The sequence below is a fragment of the Oncorhynchus clarkii genome, chromosome 3, assembly GCF_045791955.1.
Source record: "Oncorhynchus clarkii lewisi isolate Uvic-CL-2024 chromosome 3, UVic_Ocla_1.0, whole genome shotgun sequence".
In the NCBI taxonomy this organism is placed as follows: Eukaryota; Metazoa; Chordata; class Actinopteri; order Salmoniformes; family Salmonidae; genus Oncorhynchus; species Oncorhynchus clarkii.
The window spans coordinates 47,210,707-47,234,674 of record NC_092149.1 but is presented as its reverse complement, the minus strand read 5'-3'; the positions used below and the strand labels follow the sequence as shown (position 1 = coordinate 47,234,674).

Here is a 23,968-nt window from a genome sequence, read left to right as displayed (position 1 = left end):
GGTTGTGTTCACTAGGGCACACCGTAGCAAAATGTTTTGCACTGGAAAATGATAACGATAATTTCTTATTAGACAGGTTCACATGGTACCTTCCCGTTTCGAGCCATTTACTTCAGTTTCTTGCCAAATTAACATGACCAAGGTTTCTGTCTTATTGTTCCCTGTGACGGTTCCCACACTGATGTTTCTGTCACCATACAGGGAGCGGCAGGTGATGGCGGAACCAATGGCGGACCAGGACCCATAGGAAACCGTGGCCAGAGGGTGAATGTTTTAGCTGGGGTGGGAGACTGGGATAAGGAGTGCTGTGTGCTCTGGGAGTTTCTTAACTGCCATTATAACTAAAACAACCACTGATATGTGTTTGTTTTACCTACCTTAGTTGACTGCACAGACTAAGTTGCTCTGGATATCAGGGTAGAGTGTACAGCATGGATAAATGATGTGTATGTTTGGAATGTCATCATACACAATGTTTTAAATCTAACTTTTTATGCTGTTGTATTGCTCTTCTAGGGTGTTTCAGGAGAAATTGGTACTCCAGGACAGAAGGGAGAGGTTGGATACCCGGGACCTTATGTAAGCACTGACTTAACTGTACATCATGGATCCCTTTCCCGTACCCAGATTAATCCTGGTCCTGGACTGAAAAGCACGTTCAATCGACATTCACCATTTAGAATGATTTTTAGTCCAATACTAGGCTTAATCTGGGTCCAGGAAACCAGCCCCATGTGTTTACAACCCGGAGAGACCCTTTATAAACATATTCTCTCCTTTGCTCTGTACAATAGTCCATAACTGCATAAAGATTAATTCATAGTAATGACTAATAGTCTAAGAGTAGTTAGTAGTCAAAAAAAACAAAAAAACATTTACATAAGTATTACGACCCTTTACTCAGTACTTTGTTGAATCCCCTTTGGCAGTGATTACAGCCTTGAGTCTTCTTTGGGTATGTTGCTACAGCTTCAAACCTGTATTTGGGGAGTTTCTCCCATTCTTCTCTGCAGATCCTTTCAAGCTCTGTCAGGTTGGATGGGGAGTATCGCTGCACAGCTATTGTCAGGTCTCTCCAGAGATGTTCGATGGTGTTCAAGTCTGGGCTCTGGCTGGGCCACTCAAGGACATTCAGAGACTTGTCAAAATCTAATCAAATCAAATTGAATTTGTCACATGCGCCGATTACAACAGATGTAGACCTTAAAGTGAAATGCTTACTTACAAGCCCTTAACCAACAATGCAGTTTTAAGAAAAGTGTTAAGAAAGTATTTACTAAAATAAACTGAAGCAATGTGCGATGACACAGGTTAGTCGAGCTAATTGAGGTAATATGTACATGTAGGTAGAGGTAAAGTGACTATGCATATATCATAAACAGAGAGTAGCAACAGCGTAAAAATGGAGTCATTGCAAATAGTCTGGGTAGCCATTTGGTTAGCTATTCAGGAGTCTTATGGCTTGGGGGTAGAAGCTGTTAAGAAGCCTTTTGGACCTAGACTTGGCGCTCCGGTAACGCTTGCCGTGCGGTAGCAGAGAGAACAGTCTATGACTAGGGTGGCTGGAGTATTTGGCATTTTTATGGCCTTCCTCTGACACCGCCTGGTATGGCAACTGGGGCCAAGCTTCCTGCCATCCAGGACCTCTATACCAGGCGGTGTCAGAGGAAGGCCATAAAAATGCCAAATACTCCAGCCAGGATGCAACCAACCTGCTCTTGATTGTGCAGCTATAGAACTTTTTGAGGATATAGGGACCCATTCCAAATCTTTTCAGTCTCCTGAGGAGAAATAGGCATTGTCGTGCCCTCTTTGCGACTGTCTTGGTGTGTTTGAACCATGACAGTTTGTTGGTGATGTGGACACCAAGGAACTTGAAGCTCTCAACCTGTTCCACTGCAGCCCTGTCGATGAGAATGGGGGGCATGCTCGGCCCACCTTTTCTTGTAGTCCACGATCATCTCCTTTGTCTTGATCACATTGAGGGAGAGGTTGCCCCTATAACCTCTCTTATTGTTGTCGGTGATCAAGCCAACCACTGTTGTGTCGTCGGCAAACTTGATGATGGTGTTGAAGTCGTGCTTGGCCATGCAGTCATGGGTGAACAGAAAGTACAGGAGGGGACTGAGCACGCACCCCTGGGGGGCTCCCGTGTTGAGGATCAGAGTGAGATGTGTTGTTATCTACCCGTACCACCTAGGGGCGGCCCATCAGGAAGCTCAGGACTCATTTGCAGAGGGAGGTGTTTAGTCCCAAGGTCCTTAGTTTAGTGATGAGCTTTGAGGGCACTATGGTGTTGAAAGCTGAGCTGTAGTCAACGAATAGCATTCTCACGTAGGTGTTCTTATTATCCAGGAAGGAAAGGGTAGTGTTGAGTGCAATATAGAATGCGTTATCTATGGATCTGTTGGGTCGGTATGCAAATTGGAGTGGATCTATGGTTTCGGGGATAATGGTGTTGATGTGAGCCATGACCAGACATTCAAAGCACTTCATGACTACAGATGTGAGTGATACCGGTCGGTAGTCATTTAGGCAGGTTACCTTGGTGTTCTTGGGCACAGGGACTATGGTGGTCTGCTTGAAAACATGTTGGTATTACAGACTCAGGAACAGGTAAAAAATATCAGTGAAGACACTTTCCAGTTGGTCAGCGCATGCTCGGAGTACACGTCCTGGTAATCAGTCTGGCCCTCCGGGCTTGTGAATGTTGACCTGTTTAAAGGTCTTACTCACATCAGCTACGGAGGGTGTGATCACACAGTCGTCTGAAACACCTGGTGCTTTCATGTATGCTTCAGTGTTGCTTGCCTTGAAACGCTCACAGAAGTCATTTAGCTCGTCTGGTAGGCTCGTGTCACTGGGCAGCTCATGGCTGTGCTTCCCTTTGTAGTCAGTAATAATACGTATCCCTGCCACCTCTGACGAGTATCGGAGCCGGTGCAGTAGGATTCAATCTTAGTCCTGTATTGACACTTTGCTTGTTTGATGGTTCGTCGGAGAGCAAAGCGGGATTTCTTATAAGCATCCGGGTTAGAATCCCGCTCCTTGAAAGCTGCAGCTCTACCCTTTAGCTCAGTGCGGATGTTGACTCTAATAATGGTTTCTGGTTGGGGTATTTACGTACAGTCACTGTGGGGACGACGTCATCGATGCACTTATTGATGAAGCCAGTGACTGATGTGGTGTACTCCTCAATGCCATCTGAAGAGTCCTGGAACATATTCCAGTCTGTGCTAGCAAAACAGTAGCTTAGCATCTGCGTCATCTTACCTCTTCCGTATTGACGAGTCACTGGTACTTCCTGCTTTAGTTTTTGCTTCTAAGCAGGAATCAGGAGGATAGAGTTACGGTCAGATTTGCCAAATGGAGGGCGAAGGAGAGCTTTGTATGCATCTCTGTGTGTGGAGTAAAGGTGCTCTAGAGTTTTTTTCCCTCTGGTTGCACATTTAAAATGCTGGTAGAAATGAGGAAAAATGGATTTAAGTTTCCCTGCATTAAAGTCCCCGCCCACTAGAAGCGCCGCCTCTGGATGAGCATTTTCTTGTTTGCTTATGGCCTTATACAGCTTGTTGAGTACGGTCTTAATGCCAGCATTAAGTGGTAAATAGAAAGCTACGAAAAATATAGATGAAACTCTCTTGGTAAATAGTGTGGTCTTCAACTTATCATGAGATACTCACGCAAAACCTCAAGACTTCACTTGTATTAGATTTCGTGCACCAGCTGTTATTGACAAATAGACACAGACCGCCACCCCTTGTCTTACCGGAGGCAGCTCTTCCATATTACAGATCCACGGAAAATCCAGCCATCTTTATGCTGTCTATGTTGTTGTTCAGCCACGACTCGGTGAAACATAAGATATTACAGTTTTTAATTTCCCGTTGGTTGGATAGTCTTGATCAGAGCTCATAGTTTATTATCCAATGATTGCATGTTGGCTAATAGGACTGATGGTAGAGGCGGGTTACCCAAAGCCACTCCTGTGTTGGGTGCTCTTGGCTGTGCGCTTAGGGTTGTTGTCCTGTTGGAAAGTGAACCTTCACCACAGTTTGAGGTCCTGAGTGCTCTGGAGCAGGTTTTCATCAAGGATCTCTCTGTACTTTGCTCCATTCATCTTTCCCTCGATCCTGACTAGTCTCCCAGTCCCTGCCTCTGAAAAACATCCCCACAGCATGATTCACCATAGGGATGGTTCCATGTTTCCTCCAGACGTGACGCTTGGCATTCAGGCCAAAGTGTTCAATCTTGGTTTCATCAGACCAGAGAATCTTGTTTTTCATGTTCTGAGAATCCTTTAGGTGTCAAGCGGGCTGTCATGTGCCTTTTTACTGAGGAGTGGCTTCCGTCTGGCCACTCTACCATAAAGTTATGATTGGTGGAGAGCTGCAGAGATTGTTGTCCTTCTGGAAGGTTCTCCCATCTCCACAGAGGAACTCTGGAGCTCTGTCAGAGAGACCATCGGGTTCTTAGTCACCTCTCTGACCAAAACCCTTCTCCCTCGATTGCTCAATTTGGCCGGGAGTTCAGCTCTAGGAAGAGTCTTGGTGGTTATAAACTTCTTCCATTTAAGAATGATGGAGGACACTGTGTTCTTGGGGGCCTTCATTGCTGTAGAAAAGTTTTGTTACCCTTCTCCAGATCTGTGCCTCATACACAGTCCTGTCTCGGAGGTGTGGGACCTTATATGGACAGGTGTGTGCATTTCCAAATCATGTCCAATCAATTTAATTTACCACAGGTGGACTCCAATCAAGTTGTAGAAATATCTCAAGGATGATCAATGGAAACATAATGACACCTGAGCTCATAGCATAGTCTCATAGAATAGGGTCTGAATACTTATGTAAATAAAGTTTTTCTGTTTTTAATACATTTGCAAGAATTTCTGAAAACCTGTTTTTGCTTTGTCATGATGGGGTATTTTGTTTAGATTGATGAGGATTTTCTTCTTCATTTAATCCATTTTAGAATAAGGCTGTAATGTAACAAATGTGGAAAAGGGGAAGCAGTCGGAATACTTTCTGAATGCACTGTACAGCATGTCACATTGTCAAATTGTAGAATATGTATTGTTTATAACATCAACACAATCCGTTCATTGTTTATGTAATTGACACAAATAATGGTGTTGTTATCTAGAGTGGTGTCAGTCCTGAGAGTGTGTCCTGTTGCTTTGTTTCCTTCCAGCTGTGTCCGTCTGTTGTTCAACTCTGCTGTTTGTCTTCCCACAGGGCCAGAAAGGACCGAGAGGACCTGGCGTTGTGGTGGGAGTCCATTTATCAGACAGAAAATATTTTGTATAGGAAATTTGACCCAAAAAAGTTTACATGTGTGGAATATGTATAATGTCTTAACATCAGTTTTAAATGGTTCCTTTTCTCTTCAGCAATGTGACTTGGTGAAGAAAATCAGAGACAACTGTCGTAAGTAAAAAACTGCTTACACTGATTAGTATGTAATATACCTTATTTAACTGATTCATTGGTGCTGAAAAGGGATGCCAGGACCCCCCATCCTTAATGTTGTGTAAACCCACCTTAGATGCACACTGCATAACCGACCTCCCTCTCCTGCTCTGGCACTCATATACTTGACATAGGAGTATTAATGCCCCAAAACCTGTTTTCTTTTTCGTTTTATTCTTAGCTTGCTGCTATGGGCAGCAGGAGTGCCCACTCTACCCTACCGAGCTGGCCTTCGCACTGGACACCTCCGAAAGCGTGGGTAGGCCTGCCTTCAACAACATGCGTGACACCGTGCTCCGCCTGGTTGGCAACATCACCATTGCCGAGAGCAACTGCCCCCGCGGTGCCCGAGTGGCCCTCACCCTCTACAACAATGAAGTGACCACCGAAATCCGCTTTGCAGACGGGCTGAAGCGGCGCACACTGGTGCAGCGTGTGGAGGGCCTCCAGGCATTACAGACACGCAAACAGCGTAGCCTGGAGACGGCCATGAACTTCCTGGCGCAGAACACCTTCAAGAGGGTGCGCAGTGGCTTCCTCATGAGGAAGGTGGCCATCTTCTTTGTTAATGGGCCAGTGAAGGATCAGCGGGCGGTAAGCGCAGCCGCCCTACGCCTCTATGACTCCGGCATCGCCTCAGTGTTCCTGACCAATAAAGAGGATGGCCAGCTCACCAGAGCTCTGAAGGTAACGTAAAGCGGGTTTAAGGAGCAGACAAGAGGCAGAAAAATAGGCTCTGTCACCAAAACACAGAGCATGTTTATAATTTTGGCTCTAATGTCTGCACCAGCATACTGTAGAATGAGGAAATGTATTCTGCATGCAATGTGGTAGTATAGATATTGAAATGTAGTTATTGTTCTGGTACCTGAAAGTAGTATACAACACTTAAAAATGAATTTACAGAGATGTCTTGTCAGCTGACCTGAACATGTTTTTGACATGTTGTTACCTCCTCTCTTTGTGTCAGATGAACAGCACTGGGTCAGCACTGGGTCAGGTGATTGTGCTGCCCAATCCCGGAAGTGCACAGTACATCTCAGCTATCCAAAAGGTCATGAACTGCCACATCTGCCTGGGTAAGAGCTTTTCTCATATCCTTAGAGACTAACTTCACACAAATTCTGCAATGAACTTTTATTTGAATTTCTATGCAACAACCAATAAGTACATTGTGCATTCTTGTGTTCTACATTTTTTTATGGAACACTATTTATTTTTAATGGTGTTACGGATTTTCCCACACTTTCCTTCTGATCATAGTAGTTCTATTGTAAGCTAATTGGATGCACATTGCCTGCCATTGACAGTTGCAGAAAAATTGCTTTCTAAACAAATCCAGTGGGACATAATGAAAACCATAACAAGCCAAAATGCCTGAGCCCATTTATGTGTTCCTTTGTTCTCCAGACTCCTGCGCCCCGGACCAAATGTGTGACTATGCCCCCCCTCAGCAGTCAAGAGACAGGAGGGCCTCCACCACCGATGTGGACATTGACATGGCCTTTGTCATGGATAGCTCCGAGACCACCTACCCCACCGTCTTCACTGAGATGAAACGCTACGTTGCACACATCGTAGAGCAGCTGGAAGTCTCGTCGGACCCCGTGGCATCCATCCACCACGCCCGCGTGGCCGTAATCCAGCATGCTCCCTACGAGTTCCTGCGCAACAGCAGCGGCTCACCCATCCTTGTGGATGTGGGCCTGACTGACCACCGCTCGGCCCAGGACATCCGCAACTTCCTACTTGAGAAGACGCCCCAACTGGAGGGTGGGCGGGCGCTGGCAGTGGCCATCGAGCACACGGTGGAGCAGGTGTTTGAGAAAGCACCCCACCAGCGAGACCTCAAGGTTCTGATGTTGTTTGTGACAGGCCCTGTGGAGCAGGATGAGGAGCGGCTGGTTGCTGTGGCCACAGAGGCCAAGTGTAAGGGCTATTTCTTGGTCATCCTGGGTGTGGGTGAGAAGCTGGGTGCTGGGGACACCCGCGTGCTGACGCGCATGGCCAGCGAGCCATCCGACGTCTTCTTCAAGAGGCTGACCAGCACCACGCACTTCTACGACATGCACATTCAGAACTTTGGCCGACTGCTGCCCAAGTATCTCAGCAGTGAGTGTATTATTTTACACTGTTGCTGTCTATTGAGTATCTGTTTGATTTATGTTAATCTTGTATTCACTGAAAACAGGTTTTTCATAGAGAAAGCAAATTCAATAATAAGATTGAAATCACATACTTGTGGACACATTGATTGTCGTTCTGGTTTTAATTGTGGAAACCACTTTGAAACACCTTTAATGGCCTTTTTGTCAGTTTGATACTGTATGTGAATATTGTCCTTTTCCTCCTGTGTCTGCAGTTGAGAACGTTTTCTACATGTCCCCTGAAGTCTCCAAAAACTGTCACTGGTACCAGAGTGACCAGCCATTCCCCAAGTTCCCCTTCTCCAAGTCACACCACAGCCAAGAGTGAGTATTCAGATCATGTTTATCACGTGTATAGTTACTAAATTGTTTGTCATGTTTGTCATGTAAATTGTCATGATATCTTTATGTATTGGTAGAATCCTATATAACGTGTCAATAATCCACTCTGTGTAGGAAACATCAAAAACACGAAAACCACCAGGCAGTCCATCCAAGAAAGCACAACGGTACATTCAATAAAAATGAAATAGCAGGGTTTACCACCAGTTCAATAAATCAACACCAGTCATGTTTTGCCTCCCGTGGTGGTTCAAAGACTGATCATTTGTGAACGTGTATGTTTTTATCTGTGTATGTTATGTGTGTGTGTGTTCTATGTCTGCGTGTGTCAATACGTTTTATCCCTAGACCAAGACTCAGACGAGTTGCACGTAGCCAACGTCACTTCCAGCAGCCTGACCCTGCGCTGGGCCAGCCCGGACCCCAAGTACATGGCCTACTTTAAGGTGGTGGTGACGCGCCTGCGTGACAACACACTGGTGTTGAGGAGAAATGTGACGGGCACGGAGCTCACTGTTGGCGGCCTGGAGAGCGCCCAGACCTACCACGCCGTGGTGACCATGCACACCGCCCAAGGCCATGTTGCGGCCACCCACAAAGGCATTATTACCACCAGTAAGTCCATGATACACACCACAGTGATTGTCTGGTCTGCTTAGGTTTTCCCTGTTTTTCCCCTGCAATGGTAATGTCAACCTGAAAATCATTGTTAATGACAGTTTTGCCTGAGCAATTGATAGAAATGTGTATACTGTACAGTAGGCCTATTTCGGCATAATAAAATATATAAAGTATTGTTATTGTGATAATTAAATTGGTATTGTGTTTCATGTTGTGGAACATCCAAGCAATGATAAAATAATCTTTCTTTCTTTCATATATTTTATTGGAATGTTTTTTTTTGTGCAAGGCAAAACAAAACATGCCACCTGGTGGCAGACTAGCCACACAACATCCCTAAATATCTGTATAACTGAATCCACTGACCATTATTATGTAATATCTGATTGGACAGAAGCAGCAGCAGAGCATAAGGTCACTGCCCCCATGGAGGTGACAGGTATCATGGCCACTACACCACTGGACAAACCAGAGATTGGTGAGTGATACCTGTCTCTGTGTGTGTGTGTGTGTGTGTGTGTGTGTGTATGTGTGTGTGTGTGTGTGTGTGTGTGTGTGTGTGTGTGTGTGTGTGTGTGTGTGTGTGTGTGTGTGTGTGTGTGTGTGTGTGTGTGTGTGTGTGTGTGTTTGTGGTTTTACTATCCTTGTAGGGACCGAAGTCCTCACAAGGATAGTAAAACATGGAAAATTCAGGCAAGTGGGGACATTTCGCTGGTCCCCACAAGGAAAAAAGGCTATTTTAGGCTTAAGGGTTAGGTTTAGGGTTAGAATTAGGGTTAGGGTTTAGGGATTAGGTTTAGGATTAGGGGTTTGGAGCTAGGGTTTAGGGAAAATCAATTGTTTTGTCCCCACAAGGACAGTAGAACAAACGTGTGTGTATATGTGCGTGCGTGTGTGTGTGTGTGTGTGTGCAAGGGGTGGCGAGGGTTGGCATGTGTGAGCGAGGGTTGGCATGATTCAAACCATGTTTTCTTCAAACAATTAGCAGATTTATTAGGCATTGAGGCTAATTTGAATTGGCCCATTAGGAACTTTCCATTTGAACTCAAAAAGAGCCAGCTTTTACTTTTGAGAAGCCGCCCCTTGGCTTGCCTGGTTCAGAGATTGCCTTTCATTCTAGCTAATGGCCTCTAATGGGATTCATTGTGTTTGCGTTTGCATTGGCAGCATTGTTGTTACTCCAATAAATCCAACGGTATGGTTCAGAATCACTCTTCAACACACAAAAGCTTTTGACACATAATGCACAATGATTTTCAAGTTAAAAGCCCACTCGTAAATCATTTATTCAAATAAAAAAAACATGGGTGTAAATATCACAGAGTGGTCCTTTAATTAAAAAATGTGCCTTTTTAATCTATATTCAGAAGGGGCCGACTGGCCATCATGCTAAATGGGCTGGTCAGTTTTTTTGCCCAGTTGGCCCATCTAACTTTTTAACACAAAATGCTCCTCATCTGGTTAGTAATGGGGGCCTCAAGGAAAAATAAATCTGGTCACAGTCCGCCCTTGCTAGAAGAAACCAACCCTACCATCACACTTGTTTACACTGAGTTGCACTGGGATCGGAACGCAATCATGGTTACACTGTGTAGTCATGATCGCTAGCAGTAGCCACAGCAGACATTTTGGAATGGCATGTCGCGTTGAACAAGAAAGGAGCTGATTGGCTGACACTGCCATTCCAAAATGGCTGCCGTGGCTACTGCTAGACAGCATGAGGATGAAAAGGGCAGTTTTCTGTAAAAAAATAAATAAACAAGCAGTATTTCCCAAAAATATTGGGCATGGAGGAAATTATTACTTAATAAACAACTGAAATGTTCACTGAAATACAATCTCTTAACTATTATTATAGCTCCTGTAGCTTTTACAGTGAGAGAGAGAAAAAGTCTTTGTGGAAAATAACTCCATTGATGAAGATTTATTGCTCACATGTTGAGCCTTGGAGTGAGGCCACTGCACGCTCTCCCTTATGGTAGAGAGCGTACGGTGGGAATAGCTAAGGGAATAGCTAAGAGATTAGTTAATCTCCTGAACCAGCGAATCAGGGAGTTTTTGAGGGGGGCTGCCTCTGATATTCGGATAACTCTGAGAACTCACAAACACAACTACTATAGTTGTCATAGTGACTAGTGATTTTTTTTAATCATATACAGTTGAGGTCAGAAGTTTACATACGCCTAAGCCAAATACATTTAAACTCAGTTTTTCACAATTCCTGCATTTTATCAGAGTAAAAAATCCCTTTTACGTCAGTTCGGATCACTACTTTATTTTATAATAGTAGGGAATGATTTATTTCAGCTTTTATATATTTCATCACATTCCCAGTGGGTCAGAAGTTTACATACACTCAATTAGTATTTGGTAGCGTTTCCTTTAAATGGTTTAACTTGGTCAAACGTTTCAGGTAGCCTTCCACAAGCTTTCCACAAAAACGTGGGTGAATATTGGCCCATTCCTCCTGAGAGAGCTGGTGTAACTGTGTCAGGTTTGTAGGCCTCCTAGTTCTGCCCACAAATGTTCTATAGGATTGAGGTCAGGCCATTGTGATGGCCACTCCAATACCTTGACTTTGTTGTCCTTAAGCCATTTTGCCACAACTTTGGAAGTATGCTTGCGGTCATTGTCCATTTGGAAGACCCATTTGCGACCAAGCTTTAACTTCCTGACTGATGTCTTGAGATATTGCTTAAAGATATCCACATAATTTTCCTACCTCATGATGCCATCTATTTTGTGAAGTGCACCAGTTCCTCCTGCAGCAAAGCACCCCACAACATGATGCTGCCACCCCCGTGCTTCACAGTTGGGATGGTGTTCTTCTTTGGCTTGCAAGCCTACCCCTTTTTCCTCCAAACATAACGACGGTCATTATGGCTAAACAATTAAATTTTTGTTTCATCAAACCAGAGAACATTTCTCCAAAAAGTACGATCTTTGTCCCCATGTGCAGTTGAAAACCGTAGTCTGGCTTTTTTATGGCGGTTTTGGAGCAGTGGCTTCTTCCTTGCTGAGCGGCGTTTCAAGTTATGTCGATATAGGACTCGTTTTACTGTGGATATAGGAACTTTTGTACCTGTTTCCTCCAGCATCTTCACAAGGTCCTTTGCTATTGTTCTGGGATTGATTTGCACTTTTCGCACCAAAGTACGTTCATCTCTAGGAGACAGAACACGTCGCCTTCCTGAGCGGTATGACGGCTGCTTGGTCCCATGGTGTTTATACTTGCGTACTATTGTTTGTACAGATGAACGTGATATCTTCAGGCATTTGGAAATTGCTCCCAAGGATGAACCAGACATGTGGAGGTCTACAATGTTTTTCTGAGGTCTTGGCTGATTTCTTTTGATTTTCCCATGATGTCAAGCAAAGAGGCACTGAGTTTAGGCCTTGAAATACATCCACAGGTACACCTCCAATTGACTCAAATTATGTCAATTAGCCTATCAGAAGCTTCTAAAGCCATGACATCATTTTCTGGAATTTTCCAAGCTGTTTAAAGGCACAGTCAACTTAGTATATTAAACTTCTGAACCACTGGAATTGTGATACAGTGGATTATAAGTGAAATAATCTGTCTGTACACAATTGCTGTAAAAATTACTTGTGTAATGCACAAAGTAGATGTCCCAAACGACTTGCAAAAACTATAGTTTGTTAACAAGGAATTGGTGGAGTTGTTGAAAAACAAGTTTCAATGACTCCAACCTAAGTGTATGTAAACTTCCGACTTCAACTGTATATTTTCATGATATACTTACATTATACTTACAGTATATGTACATATTATATTTACAGTATATATGATATACATACAGGTAACTGCCAAAATAAAGGAAACACTTGAGTAAATGAGGGTTCTGGTGGCTGTCATGGTGTCGGGGGCATATTCCTGGCATAGTTTAGATCCACTCAACCCCTTAGAGGGCAAGGTAAATGCCAATAAATACACAACCATTCTGAGTAATCACCTTCAACCTGTGGTGAATCATTTCTATTCTGATGGGAGTGGTCTCTTCCAGGATGCCAATGCCCCATTCACAGGGCACGAGTGGTCACTGAATGGTTTGATGAGCATGAAAATGATGTAAACCATATGCCATGGCCGTCTCAGTCACCAGATCAACCCAATTGAACACTTAGGCCTATGGGAGATTCTGGAGCGGCACCTAAAACAGCATTTTCCACCACACATCAACCAAATTATTGCATTTCTTGTTGAAGAATGGTGTCGCATCCGTCCAATAGAGTTTCAGAATTTATGCCAAGGCGCATAGAAGCTGTTCTGGCAGCTCGTGGTGGCCCAATGCCTATTAAGAGACTTTATGTTGGTGTTTCCTTTATTTCGACAGTTACCTGTATATACATAATTGGTCTTGATTGAAGCCAGTCATATTATTGCAATACTATGCAATGGTAATGCTGTTTTAATAAGATATACTATTACTGTGTAACGTGCAAAGCAGGAAGGACTTTGCAGTAGGGTGGCTTTGACGGGTGCGCTTGCGTCCAAGACTGTGGTTGAATTCATGTACTTTCTCAGCATTACCGAGAGGTACTTGTGGAGTTGGCCCACCGGGATTATGTACAGATGGTGGTTTCGCTGCAGAACATGGGGACCACACATCCACAGACCTACTCAATTACTAAAATGTACTAACATTAACATGTATTAACTCTGATAGCAACATGGTTTAGGGAGAAGCAGCTGATTTCATATCAACAATTCACCAATACAAACCTATGCTACTTTACAGTCTATGCCTGTTCTACACTCCTTGTTCAAAACGACTCACATTGATAGATGTACAGCTACTGTAATATGCAATAGTCCTACTAATAGATTTTTGCTCTGAGTTTTCACGAGTTTAATTTATCCGGCAATGAGGTACATTTGGTTACCTTATCAAATGTTCTGTTTTCACATTTCACTTCCAAGCCAGTGACAATACCATTACATATTCATTAAATACTGTTTAGTCATGGCAGACAACAAGCTGACACTATCTCAAATATGCTTTCAGGTGGGTGTTGTTCATCTTAAGCATACTTATACAGCTCTCCTCTCTCTCAACCCTCTCGTGACTGGTCTTGTTTTGCATGCTCTAGCTAACGAGCTCGCAGAGCCATGCTCTCTTAACTATAACCTTGGAATGGCGTGCAAAGACTTTCAGGCTAAGTGCTTCTTTGACAGAATGAACGGCATCTGGTATGGTGGTTGTGGTATGGTGGTTGTGAAGGCATTGTCAATAGGTTCGAGACTGAGGCCCAGTGCTTAAAACGCTACTTGAGGTCAGGGGAGTGGTCCTTGTTGCCATGTTTTCCAAAAGTTTGCCGAGGATGTTTGCACCTGTCTGGTCTTATTTGACTAACTAACTAAATAGCCAATCATAGACCGTCATTCGCTTGATAACAGTTGTCGTAAGAAGCCCTGATAGCTAATGTCATGATACAGGATGCAATTTAGGTTACCTGGTTAGCTAGCTGATAAGCTAACCATGTTAAGCGTACATATTGTTACCTATCATGACTGTATATGGCATCTATTACATCACAGTATAAAAACAGCTCTATGACGGCGCATACAATTAAAGTGTTAAGGATGTTGTAGATCCGTTTGTAAAAGGTCGTTGCTTGAGTTTAGAAACTCTTTTTTTTTCTCCCCTGTTTGACAGCAGAGCCTCAGCAACAAGTGGAGCAGCAGCCCGAGATGGAGATCCTTCCAGCTATTGGTAAATTCCCCTATTGGTAACACATTCTATGAAGTGCAGTAAACAGCATTATACAGGGCAGTGACCAGACCTTTTGGGGGGCATGTGCTCAAACAAAAAAAAGGACCCCCCCCCACACACAAAAAAGGGTATTTATATAGCAATATAGCTCTTTCGTTGTTACCCATCTGCTGTTAGTCCGATACGTTTATTAGGACTTAACTAAGCATGTCAGGTTGCCAACAGTGGAACATAAATGGTTTTGCTTCCATATGGGTGGGTAAACAGAGGATAATATACAGAGGTGGATGTTCCATCTGTCAATCCATCGTCTAAAATACAATTTCTCAGGGACAGACAATATTGCAAATATTCTGTATGTGTAAATAAATGCTCATTGGAGTTTTCCTTCAATCTTGTCCTGAGGGCAGCTCCGCCTCGAGGGCAGAAGGCATGGGATTGGTTGGATGAAAGCCGTGCAAACAGCGGGCGGCGCTCACAGCGACGAGTGAGAATAAAAGGAAAGAGAAGAAAAGGCTCCCTAGGTGGTAGGTTGGTGGTATAAAGGGGGTGTAACAAAGTTACTTTGTATATGATTTGCCATATACAAAGTTGCTCTTTGGAATCTTACCATAACCCCTAACCTTCACCAATAACATGTATTTTCGAAACTTAACCCAACCCCTAACCCTAGCCAATTGGGATTACTTGTCACATTTCACGCCTAACCTTAACCAAACACATGTTTTTCTGCCGTTGAGGCAGACCTGCCCTCAGAACAAGATAAATTAAATGTTATTGTTTTTGTTTAAAAATCATGTCTGTCTTCTTTCCTGCTTTTCACTGACAGCACCTGTCAACCAAGGAGTCATTGCCGCAATAAAAACGTAGGAGGACATTGATTCATTGTCAACATATACCTCTACTGAGGAGATGCTGAGGAAAATCAACAAAAATGACCAAAGAGAAGCTATACCAAAGGAGAGGTGGCTGCACTGGATTCCACAAACAGGATTTGATCAAAATGAGTATTGAAGTAGTCTATATTAAAAAAAGAAAGAAAGCAAATCAATTTGCTGCATGATTTTTCCTACTGGTGCTACATAGTGTTTTTTGTGTGTTTTTTTTCTCTGGTTGAGTTGCGGAGAACATCCAGTGTTTGTAATGTAACATTTCTGGAACAGTTACAGAATATGTTTTTCATTAAAAAGTTAAACTCGTCATTTTATTAAGTAATGTGTATGAATATCTTGGGACACAGATTTATCAATAAATCCTTATTTACATATGCACATGCACTCACAAGTCCACAGTGACTTTGAAAGAGTCATCATACGTTTGTATTATTTCACTATATCCCCCAATACAGACATTCACTCACCATGCTGATGTTTACACAAGTCCAAGCTGGCAGTGTGTATATAATGACAGTTAAACCAATTTCTCAGCAAGTAAAGGAATTCATCATGTAATGTAATTCACTTCTAGAACCACTGCCTCAAACACACATGTTCCAGTTTTTGAATATGGAATGTACTTATCAAGCTGTTAGTGTTTTGTTTGTCTTGTTTTACTTAACTTTGTGTTTCATCTGGGAACGGGGGGGGGGAAATAAACATTTATTAGACTTTCTAATAAACTTGAGCAGTGGATTTCTTCTTTTTGGTACATGACTCAGTTTGAGAGCAAAGCTCTTTAACAGTACTGACTGGTCCCTGGAGACTGTGAAATGTTAGATTGACCAAAAAAGAGAGAGGCCAAAAGCCCAAAAAACGAAGACCGAACAGAGTGAAAGATCCTGTGTGTGCGTTCGTGTGAGTGTGTACGCGTGCGTGCGTGCGATACTGACGCAACATAGGATCGTTTTTTTTAGATAACTCATGAGAGGAGTGGGAAAAGGCCAAACAAAGCACTTACCGTCAAACAGAAGTCATTTGAGGCAAGGGATTGATTACCTAAACACCATAGAAATCCAGATGATATACTCTAGGTGAAATAGACCTAGTAGGCACCATTTAAGTATTATGTTCCACTGTTGAAGATATAATTGCCATGGTATGGTTGGCTTAACATTGTGCTCATTAAGTTGCTGCACTCATCTAAGTTGACAGGTTAATTGTGACAAGTGAAAGTATTTCTCTGTGGTGTATCATTAATTTTTATCACAACATCAACCTGTCTATTTAAGGCTGGTACAGTAGACCATACTTTATACTTCTGAGGCTTAAATGGATGAGAGACACTGAGCCTTGCCTATCACAGGCAGAGATAACGCTGGCCAAATAGTTTACAGGTGAACCTCTGTAAATGAGAATGTGTTCTCAGTCAACTTACCTGGTAAAATAAGGGTTAAATAAAAATCTTTGTAACACTAAGACTGCACTTTCATGCTGGCTGCAATGAAATTCCAGCCCGTGTAGAAACGGGTCAAGTCCAAGGAGCTCAAACTGTTCTGGGGACTGTGAAGGAGGAAATGTGATTTATGAGTTTGGGCTTAGTAGTGTTAGAGAAGGGGTCCAGTGACCCCCCGAACTCAGCACAGTAACTCCAGATGCTCTACCTCTACAGTTGTTTTGATGACCAAGATAGGACTGTTCCCTTCACAAAAATGTTCCTTAAAAACGCAAAAAAAAATGAAGCTCTGTCACAAATGAGACATTTAGATCAGGGAATGAGGGGAAAGGCATTCAATTCCCTAACCTCTTTTTAATGTTGATCACTAGGGTAACTCAACAAGCAACAGTGTCACAACATTTTGACTGAACTTTCCGTGAATCTCTTTAGAAGTCTTTATCAAAAGATTATTGGAAAGGGGAAGTCATTTTTCTGATTGGACCTTTATATTTAAAAAATGTGTCTTTAGACTAAGTACGTTATCAAATAGCAGAATTATAGTACTGTAATTGTTATACTTATACATGTAATCTGGATTAGTTTATAAATATGTAATAGTGTACACTTTCTGAGTAAGCCCTGTTGGCCGTGTGGGACTATTGTACAGTACTTCAAGGAAAATTACCTCATGGCTGTGATCTATTTGCTGATGAGGGAGTGTTGAGATATCCCATGCTAAGTGTTCAGAGGCTTACTTGTCACAGAGCACTTAATAAAATACGTGCTTGGTGACTTTATGTAACCATTCGCTTAGCATGCATTCACTAGTGAAAGGTCTCCACTCAAATTAGCTGTTGGCAATTAGAAGTGAGACATGGGGTGTACTCACTAGGGACCAAAAGGAATCAAATGGGCTGAAACCGGGAGAGACTATTGTGAATTTGTCTGTTTGCAAAACATTTTGCTATAGTCTGCACTAATGAATACACTCATGGCATTCCCACCAAGTCTCTTAGATTGCGCTGCTGGAGCTGTTTAAATGAGGAGTGTGGTGTACCATTATTTTATTCTTCAGAATGTTCAGGTTAGTTTTGTAAAACAAAACAAAAACTGTTAAACTGTTCTCCACAGCTGTGTGTTGCATGCATAAGTCTAATGGCATGGAATCAAACACACACACACACAAACCATTATGCACTCTGGCACATACAGACATACTGGATACAAGCCTCATTCTGTTTTCGAGTTGGGTTTTGCTCACGCAAGCTTTTCGTGCTTGCTCTGCAATCTCTTTGTTTGTAAAAGCATCCCCATCCCGAATAACCCATTTAGTGTCCACTGTTTGCATTGATCAATAGTTTAAGCTGTGATAAATAACCAACATGTGTTCCAAGTGTCGCCTCTTATCGCTCATCCAAGAGAGGCTAACACAGCTTGACAAACACATGCACAGTGCAGTTATGTGAACTTGATAAGCAGCGTGTGGATTTCACAGTGACAGATGCATTGTTTGTGTTGTTTTCCCCAACATATTTTCCTGTGCTGCCACAGCTGAGCCCAAGCTAGCTAGCTCTTCCATGGTTCTCCAAGAGGTGTGGTTTGTCCTGAGAGAGGAGAACTCTGGCAGTGCAAACTGCTATGTTGTCAGCCGTCCATGTAGAACAGAAACGAGGGTCACGCCAGGCTGGCACCAACCGTGTCAGAGTTTCTGTGGGGCATGAGGAGTGACTAAGCGTTGTACTGCTGTGCATTCAGTGTGGGCCTTGTCACTATGCCACCACTGTCTACCGAATTAACTCCCTTCACTAAAAACATCCACCCTCAGCGCTATTAACTTCACTTTATCATGGTCGTGGTTTCCAGTTGACAATTGTTTATCATGGTCGTGATTTCCAGTTGACAGTTGTAAGTGACAGGGTTCACAGAGAACTGCGTTCAAAACCATAGAATTAGTAATTTTTTCTGTCCACAAACATGGTCGCCTACTAGTTCTTCTTATTTCGACAGGCAGGTGTGTGACTAACCTCAGTGTGGGGAGTTTGCATCATCATCCTGTCACAGTTCTGACAATTGGTCATTTCATTGCAATTACAGCCATTATCAGTCATGGTAAATGTTGTGATGAATGTTCGTAGGGGACTAATGACACCAAGTAGGGTAACACTTTATTTGGATAGTCCATCTGTAGATTCGCTACAGCAGGGGTGTCAAAATCATTTCATGGAGGGCATGGTGTCTGCTGGTTTTTGTTTTTTCCTTTCAATTTAGACCTAGGCAACCAGGTGAGGGGAGTTCTCCACTAATCAGTGACCTTAATTCATCAGTCAAGTACAAGGGCGGAGCGAAAACCCGCAGACACTCGGCCCTACATGGAAAGAGTTTGACACATGCTCTACAGACAATCAGTAATAACATGTCAACAGCATGTCTTTAGCATTTCAGTGATATTTTAACAGTGTATCCCATCACTTGCACAAATGTCAAGCTCATTTATAGATGATCAACAAACAATCAGGAGACTATCAGCAGCATCTCAACTGAATATCAATTACAATTTAACAGCATATGTGTTGTCATTCTAGTAACTATCTGTCTACAGTATTGCTTTGGGACTATCCAAATAAAGTGAAAAACAAGTTTTCAGCTTAGTTGACGGTCTACATACTATCTAGTTCACATTCAAATATGTATCAACTGAAGAGCATGTTCAGTGCATTCACTAACACCCCAGTAACCCTCTATAGATATGCATTGGGACTATCTAAATAAAGTGAAAGTCTCTTTAATTAAGGTAATATGCTCAACACATGCAAACGTGCAACTGTTGTTGGGATGAATGAACAGACATTTTGACACTGGAGCACCTGCGGAAATAAATAAAGAGGGAAACCAACAATAACTATGCTTAAACTTGTCTTTCCTGTTGTTGATGAAGAAATGCATCAGAGGCATTCAAATCAATCGTTTAATTAACAGAAATCAAAAGATTATCTATCCACATTTTTGGACTAATGGCTACTGGCTGCCAGTGCAAGTCGCGCAGTTGCCCAGGGAGAGAGTGAGTGAGAAGGCAGCACCAAGGTAGTTAATTTCAACCAACACAAAGTTTTAGTATACTGTAAATGTGCCCCTGAAAATGTGCACACTTTTCAGGTGCATATGTACAGCAGTGTTGCATGGTCATTTCACTGCCTTTTCACAAGCTATGGAAGGGGGTGAGAACCACGAGCCTCCTAGGTTTTGTATTAAAGTCAATGTACCAGAGGAGGACGGAAACTAGCTATTCTCCGGCTACATAGTTCTACCCTACAGAGTGCTGTTGAGGCTACTGTAGACCTTCATTGCAAAACCGTGTGTTTAAATCAATTATTTGGAGGTGTGAATATATTTAGTATAGTTTTATCTGAAAAGGTTAACTTTTTTAATGTTTCACTATTTTAATTTTTCTGGAATTCACTGAGGAGGATGGTCCTCCCCACCTCTGAGGAGCCCCGCCAATGCTTCAGGTCTTGGACAAGTTTCTCATCACATGCATGGATCACCAAACTATCTCTGTTGCACTGGGGTGCACAGATCCTTCTGCCTCTGTTTGCCACAGAACGTGTTGTTGTTGTGCAGTAGGCTTGATTTCAAACCCAGTCAGTTATATTGGTAGACTGATCTTTGAGTATGATATCAAAGGGGGGTGAAACGTAACCGAGGTGGTTCAATGAACCACACTCTCTTGACGAAAGCCTTGCTGGAGACTTGAAGACTTGTCTTAGCTTCCTAAACTCATCCCCATGGGCTTAGCTTAGTGGGCTAACACATTCTTGTGACATGCAGGAGACCTGGTTCAAATCTGATTTGAACCTAGTCACAAGAGCAAGATTAAATAAGGAGTGGAAAGACTATCCTTAGGTCTATGACAGGGCTATTAAACTATATTCTTATAGGGGCCAAATTGTGGTTCCCTTTCAGTCTGTCACTTGGTATAACATACTATGGAGAGTCAACGACAAATCTTATTCACCTGAAGCAAAATGAAATCACTCCCAACGGGTCAATGGATGCCGTAATAGCGCAACTTGCATACATTTCCTCAATTCTCAGCTCTTCAACTCGCCTGAAGGAAGAGCGTGTCATGCAACTTTTCAAGCACACGAAGGCTACGAGATTCGGCTCTGACTTAGGTGTCTGTTAGTGAGGAAAGAGTACTCATCCCCTTAGATGTTGTGAGTTTTGGATCCAACTACTTTCTGCTCTGCTTGTGTAGCTAATGCTTCCTTGCTTGGGAAGGATGTGTTTGCTTATGCTCCTGCTCTTTAAGCCAGTGCTGCCTTGCTTGAGGTTAACCAGCCGAGTTTGAGCCACCAACCGTGCCCTAGGGCAAGTGTTTTCAGAATGAAAATTAAAGATACTCACAAGTGCTGTCCTGTTTGCCTGCGGTGGGAACACGATCAGGAGGCCTTGGCTTGGAACAGTTCGTGTGACCATTGTCTCCGGCTAGGCTGACTTTGTGAGGAAGATTGAGGCGGCTGGCAAAAGGGTCTTCTGGTGAGTCATCCTTGGGAATGGGGTTGTCTAAGGCCGGTGGAGAGCATTATTATTACCCCACTACAATAGTATATTATCCCTGGAATCCGGACTCTGAACACTGGCAGAGAAACCGTAAATGAGACTCACTCGGCTGGCGGTACACCCCTATCAGTTGATAGGGGTGTAACGCCAGCCGAGTGAGTCTCATTACGGTTTCTCTCCCAGTGTTCAGAGTCCGGATTCCAGGGATAATATACTATTGTAGTGGGGTAATAATGATCATATATGCATATTATACAGTATATACCTCATATGCGACTCATAATAAGACTAATCAAATAATCAAATACGAGGATTGAATATCAAAGAAAGTATTATTCAATAACTGCAAAATGAACGGATTCACATACAAGGCCTAAAGCATTATTCTAGGCATATACTGTAGATCCTAAGGTTAACTTACAAGATAATGCATGAACAAATATATGCCTACTAAGCCAGAGGCCTAGAAAATGAGAATCATACCTCCTTCCTCCAATGGACAGGATAAGAGAGAGAATAACCGACCTCAATTCCATTTATACCATCTGAAGGTGTAACCTTCTCAAACCAAAACCAACAACCATTGAACAATCAAATGATACCAAGTTCACAGAGTAACCTGACCACCAAGGCCCAATCTCCACAGGGTGTCACAGCATCTAAAGGCGTGTGTTGGGGATGAAACCAATGTAAACCCCTTTGCACAGAGTAATTTAGAGTTCAGCCTTTACAGATAAAAGTAACCACAGATATCATACATACATATAGATAGCTTCAGAGTCTTCTTCAGGGGACAACTTTCAGATAGATACTGAACATGGATATTATAGTATTATCTATCACACATTCATTAGCCAGTCCTCTGGATACTGCAACAGAGAAATACATTTTGGCCCCTCAGGGGGAAGGGCTGACCAGTCCTTGGGAATTGTCCTTTGTGCTTTCTTTGTGTTGCTGGACCATTTGCCATTCAACTCCAGGTGACAGAGAGCACATAAATTAAAGCCGAGCCTACTCTATCCCTGGTTGGCTTTGGAGGGTTTTCAGAGTGTGAATTGGGTGACATCAGTCCAGGACAGTCTGAAGCCCCAGCTTTGGATTCGGGGAGGGGGAGAGTGAACCATTTTTTGTTAATGTGCCTTTGTTGGAGCAATGTCGTAGGGCAGCAGATCACTTGGGTTGGATACCAGATTTCGCAGATGAGCTAAAGGTGACCTGGGATTTAAGTTTCAAGTTTTAATATCACGTGCACAGTACAGTGAAATGTCCTTTTTGTTAGCTCCAACCCCAACAATGCAATCAATATCAATGTAGCTCTAAATATAACATATGCTAGTAAAAAAAAGAAGAAGAACACGAGAAAGTAAGAAACTACAGTATATAGAGGGTCAGTTCCAATACCATATTGTAACGGATTTCCTCCTCTTCGTCTGAGGAGGAGTAAGGATCGGACCAAAGCGCAGCGTGGTAAGTGTTCATGATGTAATCTCCAGTCAGCTCCTGGCCGACTGGCGGCTCTGGCGGCTCCTGGCAGACTGGCGGCTCTGGCGGCTCCTGGCAGACTGGCGGCTCTGGCGGCTCCGGGACAGACGGGAGACTCTGGCGGCTCGGGACAGACGGGAGACTCTGGCGGCTCGGGACAGACGGGAGACTCTGGCGGCTCGGGACAGACGGGAGACTCTGGCGGCTCGGGACAGACGGGAGACTCTGGCGGCTCGGGACAGACGGGAGACTCTGGCGGCTCGGGACAGACGGGAGACTCTGGCGGCTCGGGACAGACGGGAGACTCTGGCGGCTCGGGACAGACGGGAGACTCTGGCGGCTCGGGACAGACGGGAGACTCTGGCGGCTCGGGACAGACGAGAGACTCCAACAGCGCTGGGCAGGCGGGAGCACCTGTAGGAGCTGGAATGTACCGCACCGGGCTATGCACATGCACCGGGGACATCGTGCGCTCCACCGCATAACACGGTGCCTGCCCGGTCCCTCTCGCTCTCCGGTAAGCATGGGGAGTTGGCTCAGGTCTCCTACCTGACTTAGCCACACTCCCCGTGTGCCTCCACCCCAAGACATTTTTGGGGCTGCCTCTCGGGCTTCCAGCCGCGCTGCCGTGCTGCCTCCTCATAACGGCGCCTCTCTGCTTTCGCTGCCTCCAGCTCTGCTTTGGGGCGGCGATATTCCCCTGGCTGTGCCCAGGGTCCTTTACCGTCCAGAATCTCCTCCCAAGTCCAGTTCTCCAAATATCGCTGCCTCTCCTACTGCTGCCCGTTACCACGCTGCTTGGTCCTCTGGTGGTGGGTGTTTCTGTAATGGATTTCCTCCTCTTCGTCTGAGGAGGAGTAAGGATCGGACCAAAGCGCAGCATTGTAAGTGTTCATGATGTAATCTTTAATGAAACGAACTGAACACTGAAATACAAAACAATAAAGTGAACGAACGAAAACCGAAACAGTACCGTGTGGACCAAACACTCACGCGGAAAACAAACACCCACAAACCAAAAGTGAAACCCAGGCTGCCTAAGTATGATTCTCAATCAGAGACAACTACAAAGGTGACCTGGGATTTAAGTTTCAAGATTTAATATCACATGCACAAGTACAGTGAAATGCCATTTTTGCAAGCTCCAACCCCAATAATGCAATCAATATCAATGTAGCTCTAAAAATAACATGTGGTAGTAAAAAAATAAGAAGAACACGAAAAAGTAAGATACTACAGTATATACAGGGTCAGTTCCAATACCATAATGTAACGGATTTCCTCCTTTTCGTCT

The 23,968-nt window shown here is 43.6% G+C and overlaps 1 protein-coding gene across 1 annotated transcript in view; it reads left to right on the top strand.

The window, feature by feature from the left end:
• LOC139396272 (collagen alpha-3(VI) chain-like) overlaps window positions 1–15,519 on the top strand; it is a 36,447-nt gene extending 20,928 nt beyond the window's left edge. The window contains exons 24-37 of the mRNA XM_071143392.1: window positions 202–264; window positions 517–579; window positions 5,238–5,270; window positions 5,393–5,429; window positions 5,653–6,158; window positions 6,442–6,550; window positions 6,882–7,583; window positions 7,834–7,942; window positions 8,075–8,127; window positions 8,309–8,575; window positions 8,976–9,059; window positions 14,263–14,319; window positions 14,730–14,846; window positions 15,149–15,519. Of these exons, the coding sequence (XP_070999493.1) occupies window positions 202–264; window positions 517–579; window positions 5,238–5,270; window positions 5,393–5,429; window positions 5,653–6,158; window positions 6,442–6,550; window positions 6,882–7,583; window positions 7,834–7,942; window positions 8,075–8,127; window positions 8,309–8,575; window positions 8,976–9,059; window positions 14,263–14,319; window positions 14,730–14,846; window positions 15,149–15,189 (2,241 nt within the window). The 3' untranslated portion in view covers window positions 15,190–15,519. The remainder of the gene's footprint in view (window positions 1–201; window positions 265–516; window positions 580–5,237; window positions 5,271–5,392; window positions 5,430–5,652; window positions 6,159–6,441; window positions 6,551–6,881; window positions 7,584–7,833; window positions 7,943–8,074; window positions 8,128–8,308; window positions 8,576–8,975; window positions 9,060–14,262; window positions 14,320–14,729; window positions 14,847–15,148) is intronic.
• The last annotated feature ends 8,449 nt before the right edge of the window (window positions 15,520–23,968 follow it).